The sequence below is a fragment of the Anomaloglossus baeobatrachus genome, chromosome 2, assembly GCF_048569485.1.
Source record: "Anomaloglossus baeobatrachus isolate aAnoBae1 chromosome 2, aAnoBae1.hap1, whole genome shotgun sequence".
In the NCBI taxonomy this organism is placed as follows: domain Eukaryota; kingdom Metazoa; phylum Chordata; class Amphibia; order Anura; family Aromobatidae; genus Anomaloglossus; species Anomaloglossus baeobatrachus.
In genome coordinates, this window is record NC_134354.1 from 19533382 (window position 1) to 19548546 (window position 15165).

At 46.0% G+C, this 15165-nt stretch overlaps 1 protein-coding gene across 3 annotated transcripts in view; it reads left to right on the forward strand.

The window, feature by feature from the left end:
- The window catches only part of TEX55 (testis expressed 55), a 117117-nt gene extending 107408 nt beyond the window's left edge, over positions 1–9709 (forward strand). For all 3 annotated transcript variants that reach the window (XM_075332829.1, XM_075332830.1, XM_075332831.1), the window contains one exon: positions 9398–9709. In XM_075332829.1, coding sequence (XP_075188944.1) covers positions 9398–9433 — 36 coding nt within the window. In that variant the 3' untranslated portion in view covers positions 9434–9709. The remainder of the gene's footprint in view (positions 1–9397) is intronic.
- The last annotated feature ends 5456 nt before the right edge of the window (positions 9710–15165 follow it).

Sequence of the window (15165 nt, forward strand, 5' to 3'; positions counted from 1 at the left end):
AAGGAATTGCCTACCCTTACACACTAGGTACTTGCAGCGGCATCTCAGAAGCTTGCGGAAGAAGAGCCAGTGGTCTCGTGGTAACATCTCTGGAAAATACCGTAGAGATACCTATACCGACACTCGTCGAGTGCAACCAGATACCGGCTAACCGGGAAGAGATTCCAACGCCAGAGGCAGCTCTTCACCACCCTCACCTGAGAACTATCGCCAGCAATATCCCACCTCTTGATCATAGTGCAAAAATCCTGATTCTGATTGGAAGGGACATCCTCCGGCTACACAAAGTACGCCAACACATCAACGGGCCACACGATGCGCCATTCGCTCAGCGCTACGACCTAGGCTGGGTGATCATAGGAAACGTCTGCGTAGGCAAAGTGAAGAGTCCCGACGCCATCTCCTCCTACAAGACGCACATCCTCCCAAACGGTCGCGGCACTCACTTTCAACCATGTCCGCATCACTACGGGGTGAAAGAGAGGCTGAACGACACCAGGTGGCGACAGCAGCCTCCCGACTGCGCGGACGCATATCATCTCTGGGATGACGACTTCGGGTCAACAGCGTTCGAGTCTACAAATGAAGACAACAAATTGGCTTCGATGAGAGAAGACAAAGAATTCATAAAGATTATGGATAAAGAGTTCTCTCAAAATGACTCTAACAGTTGGGTAGCCCCATTACCCTTTCGGTCTCCAAGGCCAAGGTTGCCAAACAACTCCCAACAAGCAACCGCAAGGTCCTCCTCTCTAAAACGCACTTTGGAAAGACAACCAGAGATGGAGAAATGCTTTGTCGAGATTACGCAAAATATCCTCGACAGAGATCATGCTGAAAAGTGGCACCACATTCCCACCGAACAAAACCCAGCTGACCGAGGAACGAGACTCACTGCTGCGTCCAAACTCGGCAACAACATGTGGCTGACACCTCCAAGTATCTTATACGAGGAGACCTGCGATAACTACGCCGGCAACATGTACGAGCTGGTGGGACCAGAATCTGACAAGGAAATTAGACCGGTCGTCTCCGCTCGCTACACTTCAGTGACATCAGAACAGAAGTTGAGACCTCATCGCTTCGAGCGCTTCTCAAGTTGGTCATCTGAGGTACGAGCCGTAGCTTGTCTTGTTCACACTGCTCACTGTTTCACCAACTACAAGTCTTCAACGTGCCACGGCTGGCACATGTGTGTGATTCGTCCAGTCACCGAACTCGTGCTATTTTTACCAAAGGAGGACGTTACATGAACTAACTTGTCGTTGGACACTGCCACGGCGGGGAGCGTACCTTTCCTTACCCCTGCTGTACGGAGACACAACTGTCCGTGTCCAATTGAACCTTGAACTTTTCCTTTGGATTAAAACTTTTCCGTTGGATTATTGGGTTGGAGGAAGAGTTGGCATGTTTGCGGCTTCCCCAATCTGAAGACGGGTTTGTTGAACTTGAATTCATGTTTAACATTTTTCTACTTTTTCATTTTTTACGCAAGGACAATGCGTCATCAACAAAGCATGGACTTGAATTCAGTGCACTACGTTGCATTTTTTGTGTTGTCACTTATCTCGTTACAGGTTTCGTGACATCGAGGGACAAGATCGACTCCTTACGTCGTAGAAGGACTTGTGAAATCATATGATTTCAGACGGGGAGTGTTGTGTCCCATGAATGGGAAGAACCTGTTGTATATATTTCTTGCATTGCATACTTTTCCTCCTATCAGGAAATTCCTTTATTGTTACTAGGTAGATTAGACTGTATGAAGTTTGTCCCTATGTACCTCCCTTAGTTGGCTTCTGTATAGAATGCTCCTCCCTTCTCCTTCAGTTAGTCTAGAGAAACCATTGCTGATGAGACATGTCTGCAACCCTGTACAGATTATTCCTTTTCACCTGCATTTACTTTGTACGTAATACAAGATTCTAGAAGAAAACTACAGCGTTTCTCCTTGTCTTTCTACAAGTCATCGTTGTGCTGAGTTAACACTATCTGTGGAAGCCGTAGAGTGAGTAAACCATACAGTTATCTAAGGAACTGATAATTAGAGCGGTTGGGCTCATTGCTACAGGAAGAGACAGAATAATGTCTCCGGAGCCACACCTCGATGTCCTGTGGGGAAACGGCCTCATTCCAGAAGGTGACATTCACAGTGACAGTATCTGGCCTGGAAATAGGGACCAACAAGAACTTATTCCAGCCCTCGGTGTCCCTGAACTTGGGGTAATCGGCCCAGAACCTGTCCAGGGCAGACATGAGCTTGAAACTGACCTCATAGCCCTGCCCGTCCTGCAGATTAGAGACCGCCAGGATCTCACGCGGCACAAACCCCATCTGGCGGCACAGCAGCTCCCTCACCACGTACCCGCGCTGCGGCAGAACCTCCTTGGGACCTATGTACTTAAAACGCACTTCATTTATACGCTTGAAAGTCTGGCCGGTATAATGGGCGCCGGAGGTGAAGGGTGGGGCGCCGCGGCTCCAGGCATTCCTGGGGGGCACATGCCGGGACACCCTGGGCTGACGGACAGGACGAGGGTCTGTAGCAGGGGGGGGCTGGCACACCTTGCGGGTTAGATAGCAAAGGGGGAAAGTCACATATCTCATGCACATCAACATGAGCAGCATCATCATCATCACAATGTGCAATGTCCATCACAGACTGTGAATCCCCTCCAGCCCCCGACCCCACAGGCACAACAACGCCATCCCCCAGCCTGTGCACCGGCCTCAGCAGCACAGACAGTCACACATGGAAGGTCCTGCTCCTGTGCGGGGCACTCTGGGACTTGTAGTGTCTCCACTGTCTGAGGTGTAAACTCCTGTAGCTGCAGTTGTGTCCCATCCTGAAAGCAGAATCTGGCCGCCTGTATCACCGGTCGCGTCTGCTGCTGGGGGGTCTCATCCCGAGCGGCCTCTGACTGCACATCAGGGGTCCCCACAGCACAGTCCTGCGTATGGGAGGCCAAACATTCCTGGGTCATATAGGTCTCCTTCAGGGGCCCCATACTCTCCAGCACAGAGTCAATGTCCTGCACCAGGGGCCCCATACTCTCCAGCACAGAGTCCATGTCCTGCACCAGAGGCCCCATACTCTCCAGCACAGAGTCCATGTCCTGCACCAGGGGCCCCATACTCTCCAGCACAGAGTCCATGTCCTGCACCAGAGGCCCCATACTCTCCAGCACAGAGTCCATGTCCTGCACCAGGGGCCCCATACTCTCCAGCACAGAGTCCATGTCCTGCACCAGGGGCCCCATACTCTCCAGCACAGAGTCCATGTCCTGCACCAGGGGCCCCATACTCTCCAGCACAGAGTCCATGTCCTCCACCAGGGGCCCCATACTCTCCAGCACAGAGTCCATGTCCTGCCCCACACTCTCCAGCACAGAGTCCATGTCCTGCACCAGGGGCCCCATACTCTCCAGCACAGAGTCCATGTCCTGCACCAGGGGCCCCATACTCTACTGCACAGAGTCCATGTCCTGCACCAGGGGCCCCATACTCTCCAGCACAGAGTCCATGTCCTGCACCAGAGGCCCCATACTCTCCAGCACAGAGTCAATGTCCTGCACCAGGGGCCCCATACTCTCCAGCACAGAGTCCATGTCCTGCACCAGGGGCCCCATACTCTCCAGCACAGAGTCCATGTCCTGCACCAGGGGCCCCATACTCTCCAGCACAGAGTCCATGTCCTGCACCAGGGGCCCCATAAACTCCAGCACAGAGTCCATGTCCTGCACCAGAGGCCCCATACTCTCCAGCACAGAGTCAATGTCCTGCACCAGGGGCCCCATACTCTCCAGCACAGAGTCCATGTCCTGCACCAGGGGCCCCATACTCTCCAGCACAGAGTCCATGTCCTGCACCAGGGGCCCCATACTCTCCAGCACAGAGTCCATGTCCTGCACCAGAGGCCCCATACTCTCCAGCACAGAGTCCATGTCCTGCACCAGGGGCCCCATACTCTCCAGCACAGAGTCCATGTCCTGCACCAGGGGCCCCATACTCTCCAGCACAGAGTCCATGTCCTGCACCAGGGGCCCCATACTCTCCAGCACAGAGTCCATGTCCTCCACCAGGGTCCCCATACTCTCCAGCACAGAGTCCATGTCCTGCCCCACACTCTCCAGCACAGAGTCCATGTCCTGCACCAGGGGCCCCATACTCTCCAGCACAGAGTCCATGTCCTGCACCAGGGGCCCCATACTCTACTGCACAGAGTCCATGTCCTGCACCAGGGGCCCCATACTCTCCAGCACAGAGTCCATGTCCTGCACCAGGGGCCCCATACTCTCCAGCACAGAGTCAATGTCCTGCACCAGGGGCCCCATACTCTCCAGCACAGAGTCCATGTCCTGCACCAGGGGCCCCATACTCTCCAGCACAGAGTCCATGTCCTGCACCAGGGGCCCCATACTCTCCAGCACAGAGTCCATGTCCTGCACCAGGGGCCCCACACTCTGGGGGTGGTATTCTCAATAGAAGAGGCCTGGGAGCCGTGTCCCAGTGTAGGCCGGGAAGCCTGGGCCTTGCCTGGGGAGCTTCCCCGCCCAGGGGGGCCCCGCCCTGGGCTTGCTCCAGACATCAGGAGAACTGCTCAACACAACCTCACAGCTTGGGGGCAGTATTATAGTAGTTATATTCTTGTACATAGGGGCAGTATTATAGTAGTTATATTCTTGTACATAGGGGCAGTATTATAGTAGTTATATTCTTGTACATAGGAGCAGTATTATAGTAGTTATATTCTTGTACATAGGGGGCAGTATTATAGTAGTTATATTCTTGTTCATAGGGGGCAGTGTTATAGTAGTTATATTCTTGTACATAGGGGCAGTATTATAGTAGTTATATTCTTGTACATAGGGGGCAGTATTATAGTAGTTATATTCTTGTATATGGGCAGTATTATAGTAGTTATAGTCTTGTATATGGGCAGTATTATAGTAGTTATATTCTTGTATATGGGCAGTATTATAGTAGTTATATTCTTGTACATAGGGGCAGTATTATAGTAGTTACAGTTAGGTCCAGAAATATTTGGACAGTGACACAAGTTTTGTTATTTTAGCTGTTTACAAAAACATGTTCAGAAATACAATTATATATATAATATGGGCTGAAAGTGCACACTCCCAGCTGCAATATGAGAGTTTTCACATCCAAATCGGAGAAAGGGTTTAGGAATCATAGCTCTGTAATGCATAGCCTCCTCTTTTTCAAGGGACCAAAAGTAATTGGACAAGGGACTCTAAGGGCTGCAATTAACTCTGAAGGCGTCTCCCTCGTTAACCTGTAATCAATGAAGTAGTTAAAAGGTCTGGGGTTGATTACAGGTGTGTGGTTTTGCATTTGGAAGCTGTTGCTGTGACCAGACAACATGCGGTGTAAGGAACTCTCAATTGAGGTGAAGCAGAACATCCTAAGGCTGAAAAAAAAAGAAAAAATCCATCAGAGAGATAACAGACATGCTTGGAGTAGCAAAATCAACAGTCGGGTACATTCTGAGAAAAAAGGAATTGACTGGTGAGCTTGGGAACTCAAAAAGGCCTGGGCGTCCACGGATGACAACAGTGGTGGATGATCGCCGCATACTTTCTTTGGTGAAGAAGAACCCGTTCACAACATCAACTGAAGTCCAGAACACTCTCAGTGAAGTAGGTGTATCTGTCTCTAAGTCACCAGTAAAGAGAAGACTCCATGAAAGTAAATACAAAGGGTTCACATCTAGATGCAAACCATTCATCAATTCCAAAAATAGACAGGCCAGAGTTACATTTGCTGAAAAACACCTCATGAAGCCAGCTCAGTTCTGGAAAAGTATTCTATGGACAGATGAGACAAAGATCAACCTGTACCAGAATGATGGGAAGAAAAAAGTTTGGAGAAGAAAGGGAACGGCACATGATCCAAGGCACACCACATCCTCTGTAAAACATGGTGGAGGCAACGTGATGGCATGGGCATGCATGGCTTTCAATGGCACTGGGTCACTTGTGTTTATTGATGACATAACAGCAGACAAGAGTAGCCGGATGAATTCTGAAGTGTACCGGGATATACTTTCAGCCCAGATTCAGCCAAATGCCGCAAAGTTGATCGAACGGCGCTTCATAGTACAGATGGACAATGACCCCAAGCATACAGCCAAAGCTACCCAGGAGTTCATGAGTGCAAAAAAGTGGAACATTCTGCAATGGCCAAGTCAATCACCAGATCTTAACCCAATTGAGCATGCATTTCACTTGCTCAAATCCAGACTTAAGACGGAAAGACCCACAAACAAGCAAGACCTGAAGGCTGCGGCTGTAAAGGCCTGGCAAAGCATTAAGAAGGAGGAAACCCAGCGTTTGGTGATGTCCATGGGTTCCAGACTTAAGGCAGTGATTGCCTCCAAAGGATTCGCAACAAAATATTGAAAATAAAAATTTTTGTTTGGGTTTGGTTTATTTGTCCAATTACTTTTGACCTCCTAAAATGTGGAGTGTTTGTAAAGAAATGTGACAATTCCTACAATTTCTATCAGATATTTTTGTTCAAACCTTCAAATTAAACGTTACAATCTGCACTTGAATTCTGTTGTAGAGGTTTCATTTCAAATCCAATGTGGTGGCATGCAGAGCCCAACTCGCCAAAATTGTGTCACTGGCCAAATATGTATGGACCTAACTGTATATTCTTCTATATAGAGGCAGTATTATAGTAGTTATATTCTTGTACATAGGGGGCAGTATTATAGTAGTTATATTCTTGTACATAGGGGGCAGTATTATAGTAGTTATATTCTTGTACATAAAATGGAGGGGAGCCAGCACTGCTTATGAGTGGCATGCAACAATGAAAAAGTAAAGTGTAATATTCACAAATTCATTCCTACTGTAACAATTCAATGAGATTTTTGGCAATTAATTGATCAATGATTTGAGCCCCCCTGCCCCGTCACGGCAAATCTCTATAAGGGGGGGTCCCTACACTACAGTTATAATATACATACGTATATTATATGTATTCTTGTACATAGGTGCAGTATTATAGTAGTTACAGTGCCTACAAGTAGTATTCAACCCCCTGCAGATTTAGCAGGTTTACACATTCGGAATAACTTGGCATTGTGACATTTGGACTGTAGATCAGCCTGGAAGTGTGAAATGCAGCAAAAAAGAATGTTATTTCTTTTTTTATTTTTTTTTTAAATTGTGAAAAGTTTATTCAGAGGGTCATTTATTATTCAACCCCTCAAACCACCAGAATTATGTTTGGTTCCCCTAAAGTATTAAGAAGTATTTCAGGCACAAAGAACAATGAGCTTCACATGTTTGGATTAATTATCTCTTTTTCCAGCCTTTTCTGACTAATTAAGACCCTCCCCAAACTTGTGAACAGCACTCATACTTGGTCAACATGGGAAAGACAAAGGAGCATTCCAAGGCCATCAGAGACAAGATCGTGGAGGGTCACAAGGCTGGCAAGGGGTACAAAACCCTTTCCAAGGAGTTGGGCCTACCTGTCTCCACTGTTGGGAGCATCATCCGGAAGTGGAAGGCTTATGGAACTACTGTTAGCCTTCCACGGCCTGGACAGCCTTTGAAAGTTTCCACCCGTGCCGAGGCCAGGCTTGTCCGAAGAGTCAAGGCTAACCCAAGGACAACAAGGAAGGAGCTCCGGGAAGATCTCATGGCAGTGGGGACATTGGTTTCAGTCAATACCATAAGTAACATACTCCACCGCTATGGTCTCCGTTCCAGACGAGCCCGTAAGGTACCTTTACTTTCAAAGCATCATGTCAAGGCTCGTCTATAGTTTGCTCATGATCACTTGGAGGACTCTGAGACAGACTGGTTCAAGGTTCTCTGGTCTGATGAGACCAAGATCGAGATCTTTGGTACCAACCACACACGTGACGTTTGGAGACTGGATGGCACTGCATACGACCCCAAGAATACCATCCCTACAGTCAAGCATGGTGGTGGCAGCATCATGCTGGGGGGCTGTTTCTCAGCCAAGGGGCCTGGCCATCTGGTCCGCATCCATGGGAAGATGGATAGCACGGCCTACCTGGAGATTTTGGCCAAGAACCTCCGCTCCTCCATCAAGGATCTTAAGATGGGTCGTCATTTCATCTTCCAACAAGACAACGACCCAAAGCACACAGCCAAGAAAACCAAGGCCTGGTTCAAGAGGGAAAAAATCAAGGTGTTGCAGTGGCCTAGTCAGTCTCCTGACCTTAACCCAATTGAAAACTTGTGGATGGAGCTCAAGATTAAAGTCCACATGAGACACCCAAAGAACCTAGATAACTTGGAGAAGATCTGCATGGAGGAGTGGGCCAAGATAACTCCAGAGACCTGTGCCGGCCTGATCAGGTCTTATAAAAGACGATTATTAGCTGTAATTGCAAACAAGGGTTATTCCACAAAATATTAAACCTAGGGGTTGAATAATAATTGACCCACACTTTTATGTTGAAAATTTATTAAAATTTAACTGAGCAACATAACTTGTTGGTTTGTAAGATTTATGCATCTGTTAATAAATAAATCCTGCTCTTGTTTAAAGTTTGCAGGCTCTAACTTATTTGCATCTTATCAAACCTGCTAAATCTGCAGGGGGTTGAATACTACTTGTAGGCACTGTATATTCTTGTACATAGGGGAAGTATTATAGTAGTTATATTCTTGTACATAGGGGCAGTATTATAGTAGTTATATTCTTGTACATAGGGGCAGTATTATAGTAGTTATATTCTTGTACATAGGGGCAGTATTATAGTAGTTATATTCTTGTATATAGGGGGCAGTATTATAGTAGTTATATTCTTGTACATAGGGGCAGTATAATAGTAGTTATGTTCTTGTACATAGGGGCAGTATTATAGTAGTTATATTCTTGTACATAGGGGGCAGTACTATAGTAGTTATATTCTTGTACATAGGAGCAGTATTATAGTAGTTATATTCTTGTATATAGGGGGCAGTATTATAGTAGTTATATTCTTGTACATAGGGGCAGTATTATAGTAGTTATGTTCTTGTACATAGGGGCAGTATTATAGTAGTTATATTCTTGTACATAGGGGGCATTACTATAGTAGTTGTATTCTTGTATATAGGGGCAGGAACAGAACATAACACAGGGTTTTTGTCTTTGGTGTTCTTTGATTGGTGCAGGATCTGCAGGGGCGGGGCACATGTATTTTTTCTTGGCTGTTCTTTGTTTATTGTAGGGTCTGCAGGGGTGGATCATGACACAGGGATTTTTCTCTTTGATTTGGAATAGTGTAGGGTGTTACTAGAGAAGTCACCGATGTTACATATTACACATTGTGTGTAAGCAGCACAAGAATAGATATTGTGTTTACTTCCAGGAGCATAAAGTTTCATCTTTTGGTTTTTAGGTCCAGACCATGATATCAAGCAAGAAGGAGCAGTAATGACACTCCCCAGAGGAGCCTGGTGACAAGAGATTCCCACACTTCAACCATTCAGATCACTGGCATCTGCTATAGAGGAGCGTGTGACATTTAGGAGAGACTTATCTAATCAATGATGGTATGAGGAATCCGGGAGCGTCACTGTCCCTCCTGTGCTGGTATTAACCCTGTAGGACTGGACTCAGCCATAACTAAGGTTTAATTATCAAAAGATGATGGTGACTATCGACTCGTGTTGTTACTTTTCTACTACAAAATGGAATAAAAGTGATGTTTTGCCGGAAAATCCTTCATTGCGAGATCTTCTATTTTATCTATATTTTGGACTGTATTAGATTCAGAGGATATCCATGCATTGTAAGCTGACTTTACTGTATGGTATAGCCCTGTAGAACTGGAAATAAGCCTCCATGACTGGTTCTAGTCTTTTGGAACTGGAGCTAGCTCTCTAGGGTTGATAGTAGCCCTCCGGGACTTGTACCGATTCTCCAGAACTGGTACTAACCCTTTAGGATTTATACTATTCCTCAAAGACAGGTACTGTTTCTCTAGGACTGGTACTAATATATATACACATATACATATATACATATATATCTAATATATAAAGCTGAATGTGTGTGTGTGTGTGTGTGTGTGTGTGTGTGTGTGTGTGTGTGTCCGGGATTGGCATCTGCACCGTCGCAGCTACAGCCACAAAATTTTTCACACTCACACGTCTGGACCCCGAGAGCGTCATAGGCTATGTTTTGAGGGGAAATTTTAACCCCGCTCTTTACAGTTCTTCACCAAAAAACCTTCCTCCATTAAAGCGAATGGAACTGGGAGCCACAGTGCAGCCAGAACTTCAGAAGAATGCGCAGCCATGCCCTTACAAGGAATGTTGGCGTGTCACAATGCAGCCAGGGAAAGAGACAGACACAGACAGGGAAAGAGGCAGACACAGACAGGGAAAGAGGCAGACACAGACAGGGTAAGAAACAGACACAAAGAGACAGACACAGACAAAGACACAGACAGAGAGGGAAAGAGACAGAGAGGGAAAGAGACAGAGAGGGAAAGAGACAGAGAGGGAAAGAGACAGAGAGGGAAAGAGAGATGGAGAAAGAGACAGACAGGGAAAGAGATAGAGACAGAGACAGAGATATATATACAGAGGGGGAGACAGACAGAGAATGGGAGAGAAACAGAGAGACAGTTACTATCCTGGGCAGCGTCGGGTGCTATGTTGTGAGGCAAAATTTTAACCCCGTGCGTTCCAATTTACCAATCAATTTTGCCCCTATCTACATAATGGGGAAAAAGTGAAACGAAAAGTGTTGGGGGCAAATTGACAGCTGCCAGATGTGAACAAGGGGGACTTAAAGAATGAGAGCGATGGCGCCAAAGAGTATATACCGTACAGTTGCTAAGGTGGGGCCCTGACATGGGCTACTCACCACACTCGGGGATATGAACACACACACACAATGCGCCACACACTACCACGTGCTTGAACATATATACCACCCTCAGCACACATCTCACCACACATACACCAACCTCACCACATAATCGCCCTAAAACACACACACAAGTCTGGGATTATCCTTCACAAATAAAAATCTGATTAATAAGCAGCCAAACTACAAGAACAACAAATGTACCACATAGGAAATACGGCAGCTGTCAGTCACATGACCTGTCTATATGTGAGCTAATATATACTGTCAGGGGGAGGGCTTTCTGTTGCCTGGAGATTTATCAGGCTGCCAATAGCAACCAATCACAGCTTAGCTTCTATTTTGCTACAGTTAATTAATCTGAGCTCTGATTGGTTAATATAGGCAACAATTTAATAATTACACTTCTATCTATTTGTTTTGTGGTTTTTGTGTGCAGAATACATTTTTGTTAATACATTCAATTTTGTTAACAGCAGTTATTAACCCGGGCGAAGTACAGATAGATTATATATATATATATATATATATATATATATATATATATATATATATATATATACATACATACATACATACATATATTATAGTAGAGACCAAAAGTTTGGACACACCTTCTCATTCAAAGAGTTTTCTTTATTTTCATGACTCTGAAAATTGTAGATTCACATTGAAGGCATCAAAACTATGAAGTATCACATGTGGAACGAAATACTTAACAAACAAGTGTGAAACAACTGAAAATATGTCTTATATTCTAGGTTCTTCAAAGTAGCCACCTTTTGCTTTGATTGCTGCTTTGCACACTCTTGGCATTCTCTTGATGAGCTTCAAGAGGTAGTCACCGGAAATGGTTTTCCAACAGTCTTGAAGGAGTTCCCAGAGATGCTTAGCACTTGTTGGCCCTTTTGCCTTCACTCTGCGGTCCAGCTCACCCCAAACCATCTCGATTGGGTTCAGGTCTGGTGACTGTGGAGGCCAGGTCATCTGGCGTAGCACCCTATCACTCTCCTTCTTAGTCAGATAGCCCTTACACAGCCTGGAAGTGTGTTTGGGGTCATTGTCCTGTTGAAAAATAAATGATGGTCCAACTAAATGCAAACCGGATGGAATAGCACGCCGCTAAAAGATGCTGTGGTAGCCATGCTGGTTCTGTATGCCTTCAATTTTGAATAAATCCCCAACAGTGTCACCAGCAAAGCCCCCCCACACCATCACACCTCCTCCACCATGCTTCACGGTGGGAACCAGCCATGTAGAGTCAATCCCTTCACCTTTTCTGTGTCACACAAAGACACGGTGGTTGGATACAAAGATCTCAAATTTGGACTCATCAGACCAAAGCACAGATTTCCACTGGTGTAATGTGTTCTTTAGCCCAAACAAGTCTCTTCTGCTTGTTGCCTGTCCTTAGCAGTGGTTTCCTAGCAGCTATTTTACCATGAAGGCTGCTGCACAAAGTCTCCTCTTAACAGTTGTTCTAGAGATGTGTCTGCTGCTAGAACTCTGTGTGGCCTGGTCTCTAATCTGAGCTGCTGTTAACCTACGATTTCTGAGGCTGGCGACTCGGATAAACTTATCCTCTGCAGCAGAGGTGACTCTTGGTCTTCCTTTCCTGGGGCGGTCCTCATGTGAGCCAGTTTCTTTGTAGCATGTCATGGTTTTTGCCACTGCACTTGGGGACACTTTCAAAGTTTTCCCAATTTTTCAGACTGAATGACCTTCATTTCTTAAAGTAATGATGGCCACTCATTTTTCTTGCCATAATACAAATTCTAACAGTCTATTCAGTAGGACTATCAGCTGTGAATCCTCCAGACTTCTGCACAACACAACTGATGGTCCCAACCCCATGCATAAGGCAAGAAATCCCACTTATTAAACCTGACAGGGCTGTGAAGTGAAGACCATTTCCGGTGACTGCCTCTTGAAGCTCATCAAGAGAATGCCAAGAGTGTGCAAAGTAGTAACAAAGCAAAAGGCGGCGACTGTGAAGAACCTAGAATATAAGACATAGTATCAGATTTTCACACTTTTTTGTTAAGTATTTCATTCCACATGTGTTAATTCATAATTTTGATGCCTTCAATGTGAATCTGCAATTTTCAAAGTCATGAAATTAAAGAAAACTCTTTGAATGAGGTGTGTCCAAACTTTTGGTCAGTACTAAATATAATTATTTCATTATAATTATATTTATAATTATATACAGTAATATATTAATATATATATATATATATATTTATATAAAATATATTTTAGTAGAGACCAAAAGTTTGGACACAACTCATTCAAAGGTTTTTTTGGAAGTTGTCTATATGTGTACACGCTCATTACGTACATACATGGCATGAGCGTGTACACATATAGACAACTTCCAATGTCTTGCAATTGGAAAAATACCTAGTAGCGCAAGTCTTGCCGTAACAGCACTTTTGGAGGTTTTAGATGGTGTGATGAAACGGCATGAACCACATCTATACGTGCCCATCGGTCTCCAGCCAAGTCTGTTGATTTGGGAGGTACAAAGTGACCATGAACCAAGCTGGATCCATAAAGACTTCCCTCTCCTAAAAGTAACAGATGGTAATGTTACCGATATCGGGGTCTGCCGTCAGAATGTCCCAAAACCTTCTCAGAATACTCATAGTTTTGTCTGTTTGATCGTCAAATGTACCAATCAGACGTGTGACGCCTCCAATATCTCCAATGGGTTTGGACATTAATAGAGCAGTCCTAGCCCTTGAAGATGCATATCGATATGCTGTATCTGTGATGTCATGAGGGTATTCCTGTAATAGTGATCATGGATAACTCCGGAATCTTTTTGCGTTTAGCAAAGACACAACTGAACCCGGATTATTGGTGATAAAGTACAAACAAGTGCAGAGGAAAACAAATAAGTCCATAAACACACAGTGAAAGTATCAATGAAGCCTTTAAGAAAGGAGTTTACTAGAGCCCGGAGCAGATGCAGAGCAGTTACTAGAGCCCGGAGCAGATGCAGAGCAGTTACTAGAGCCCAGACCAGATGCAGAACAGTTACCAGAGCCCAGACGAGATGCAGAGCAGTTACTAGAGCCCGGAGCAGATGCAGAGCAGTTACTAGAGCCCGGAACAGATGCAGAGCAGTTACTAGAGCCCAGACCATATGCAGAGCAGTTACTAGAGCCCAGACCAGATGCAGAGCAGTTACTAGAGCCCAGACCAGATGCAGAGCAGTTACTAGAGCCCAGAACAGATGCAGAGCAGTTACTAGAGCACAGACCAGATGCAGAGCAGTTACTAGAGCCCGGAGCAGATGCAGAGCAGTTACTAGAGTCCAGAACAGATGCAGAGCAGTTACTAGAGCCCAGACCAGATGCAGAGTAGTTACTAGAGCCCGGAGCAGATGCAGAGCAGTTACTAGAGCCCAGACCAGATGCAGAGCAGTTACTAGAGCACAGACCAGATGCAGAGCAGTTACTAGAGCCCGGAGCAGATGCAGAGCAGTTACTAGAGCCCAGAACAGATGTAGAGCAGTTACTAGAGCCCAGACCAGATGCAGAGCAGTTACTAGAGCCCAGACCAGATGCAGAGCAGTTACTAGAGCCCGGAGCAGATGCAGAGCAGTTACTAGAGCCCAGACCAGATGCAGAGCAGTTACTAGAGCCCAGACCAGATGCAGAGCAGTTACTAGAGCCCAGACCAGATGCAGAGCAGTTACTAGAGCCCAGACCAGATGCAGAGCAGTTACTAGAGCCCAGACCAGATGCAGAGCAGTTACTAGAGCCCAGACCAGATGCAGAGCAGTTACTAGAGCCCGGAGCAGATGCAGACCAGTTACTAGAGCCCAGACCAGATGCAGAGCAGTTACTAGAGCCCAGACCAGATGCAGAGCAGTTACTAGAGCCCAGACCAGATGCAGAGCAGTTACTAGATCCCAGACCAGATGCAGAGCAGTTACTAGAGCCCAGACCAGATGCAGAGCAGTTACTAGAGCCCAGACCAGATGCAGAGCAGTTACTAGAGCCCAGACCAGATGCAGAGCAGTTACTAGAGCCCAGACCAGATGCAGAGCAGTTACTAGAGCCCAGACCAGATGCAGAGCAGTTACTAGAGCCCAGACTAGATGCAGAGCAGTTACTAGAGCCCGGAGCAGATGCAGAGCAGTTACTAGAGCCCAGACCAGATGCAGAGCAGTTACTAGAGCCCAGACCAGATGCAGAGCAGTTACTAGATCCCAGACCAGATGCAGAGCAGTTACTAGAGCCAAGACCAGATGCAGAGCAGTTACTAGAGCCCAGACCA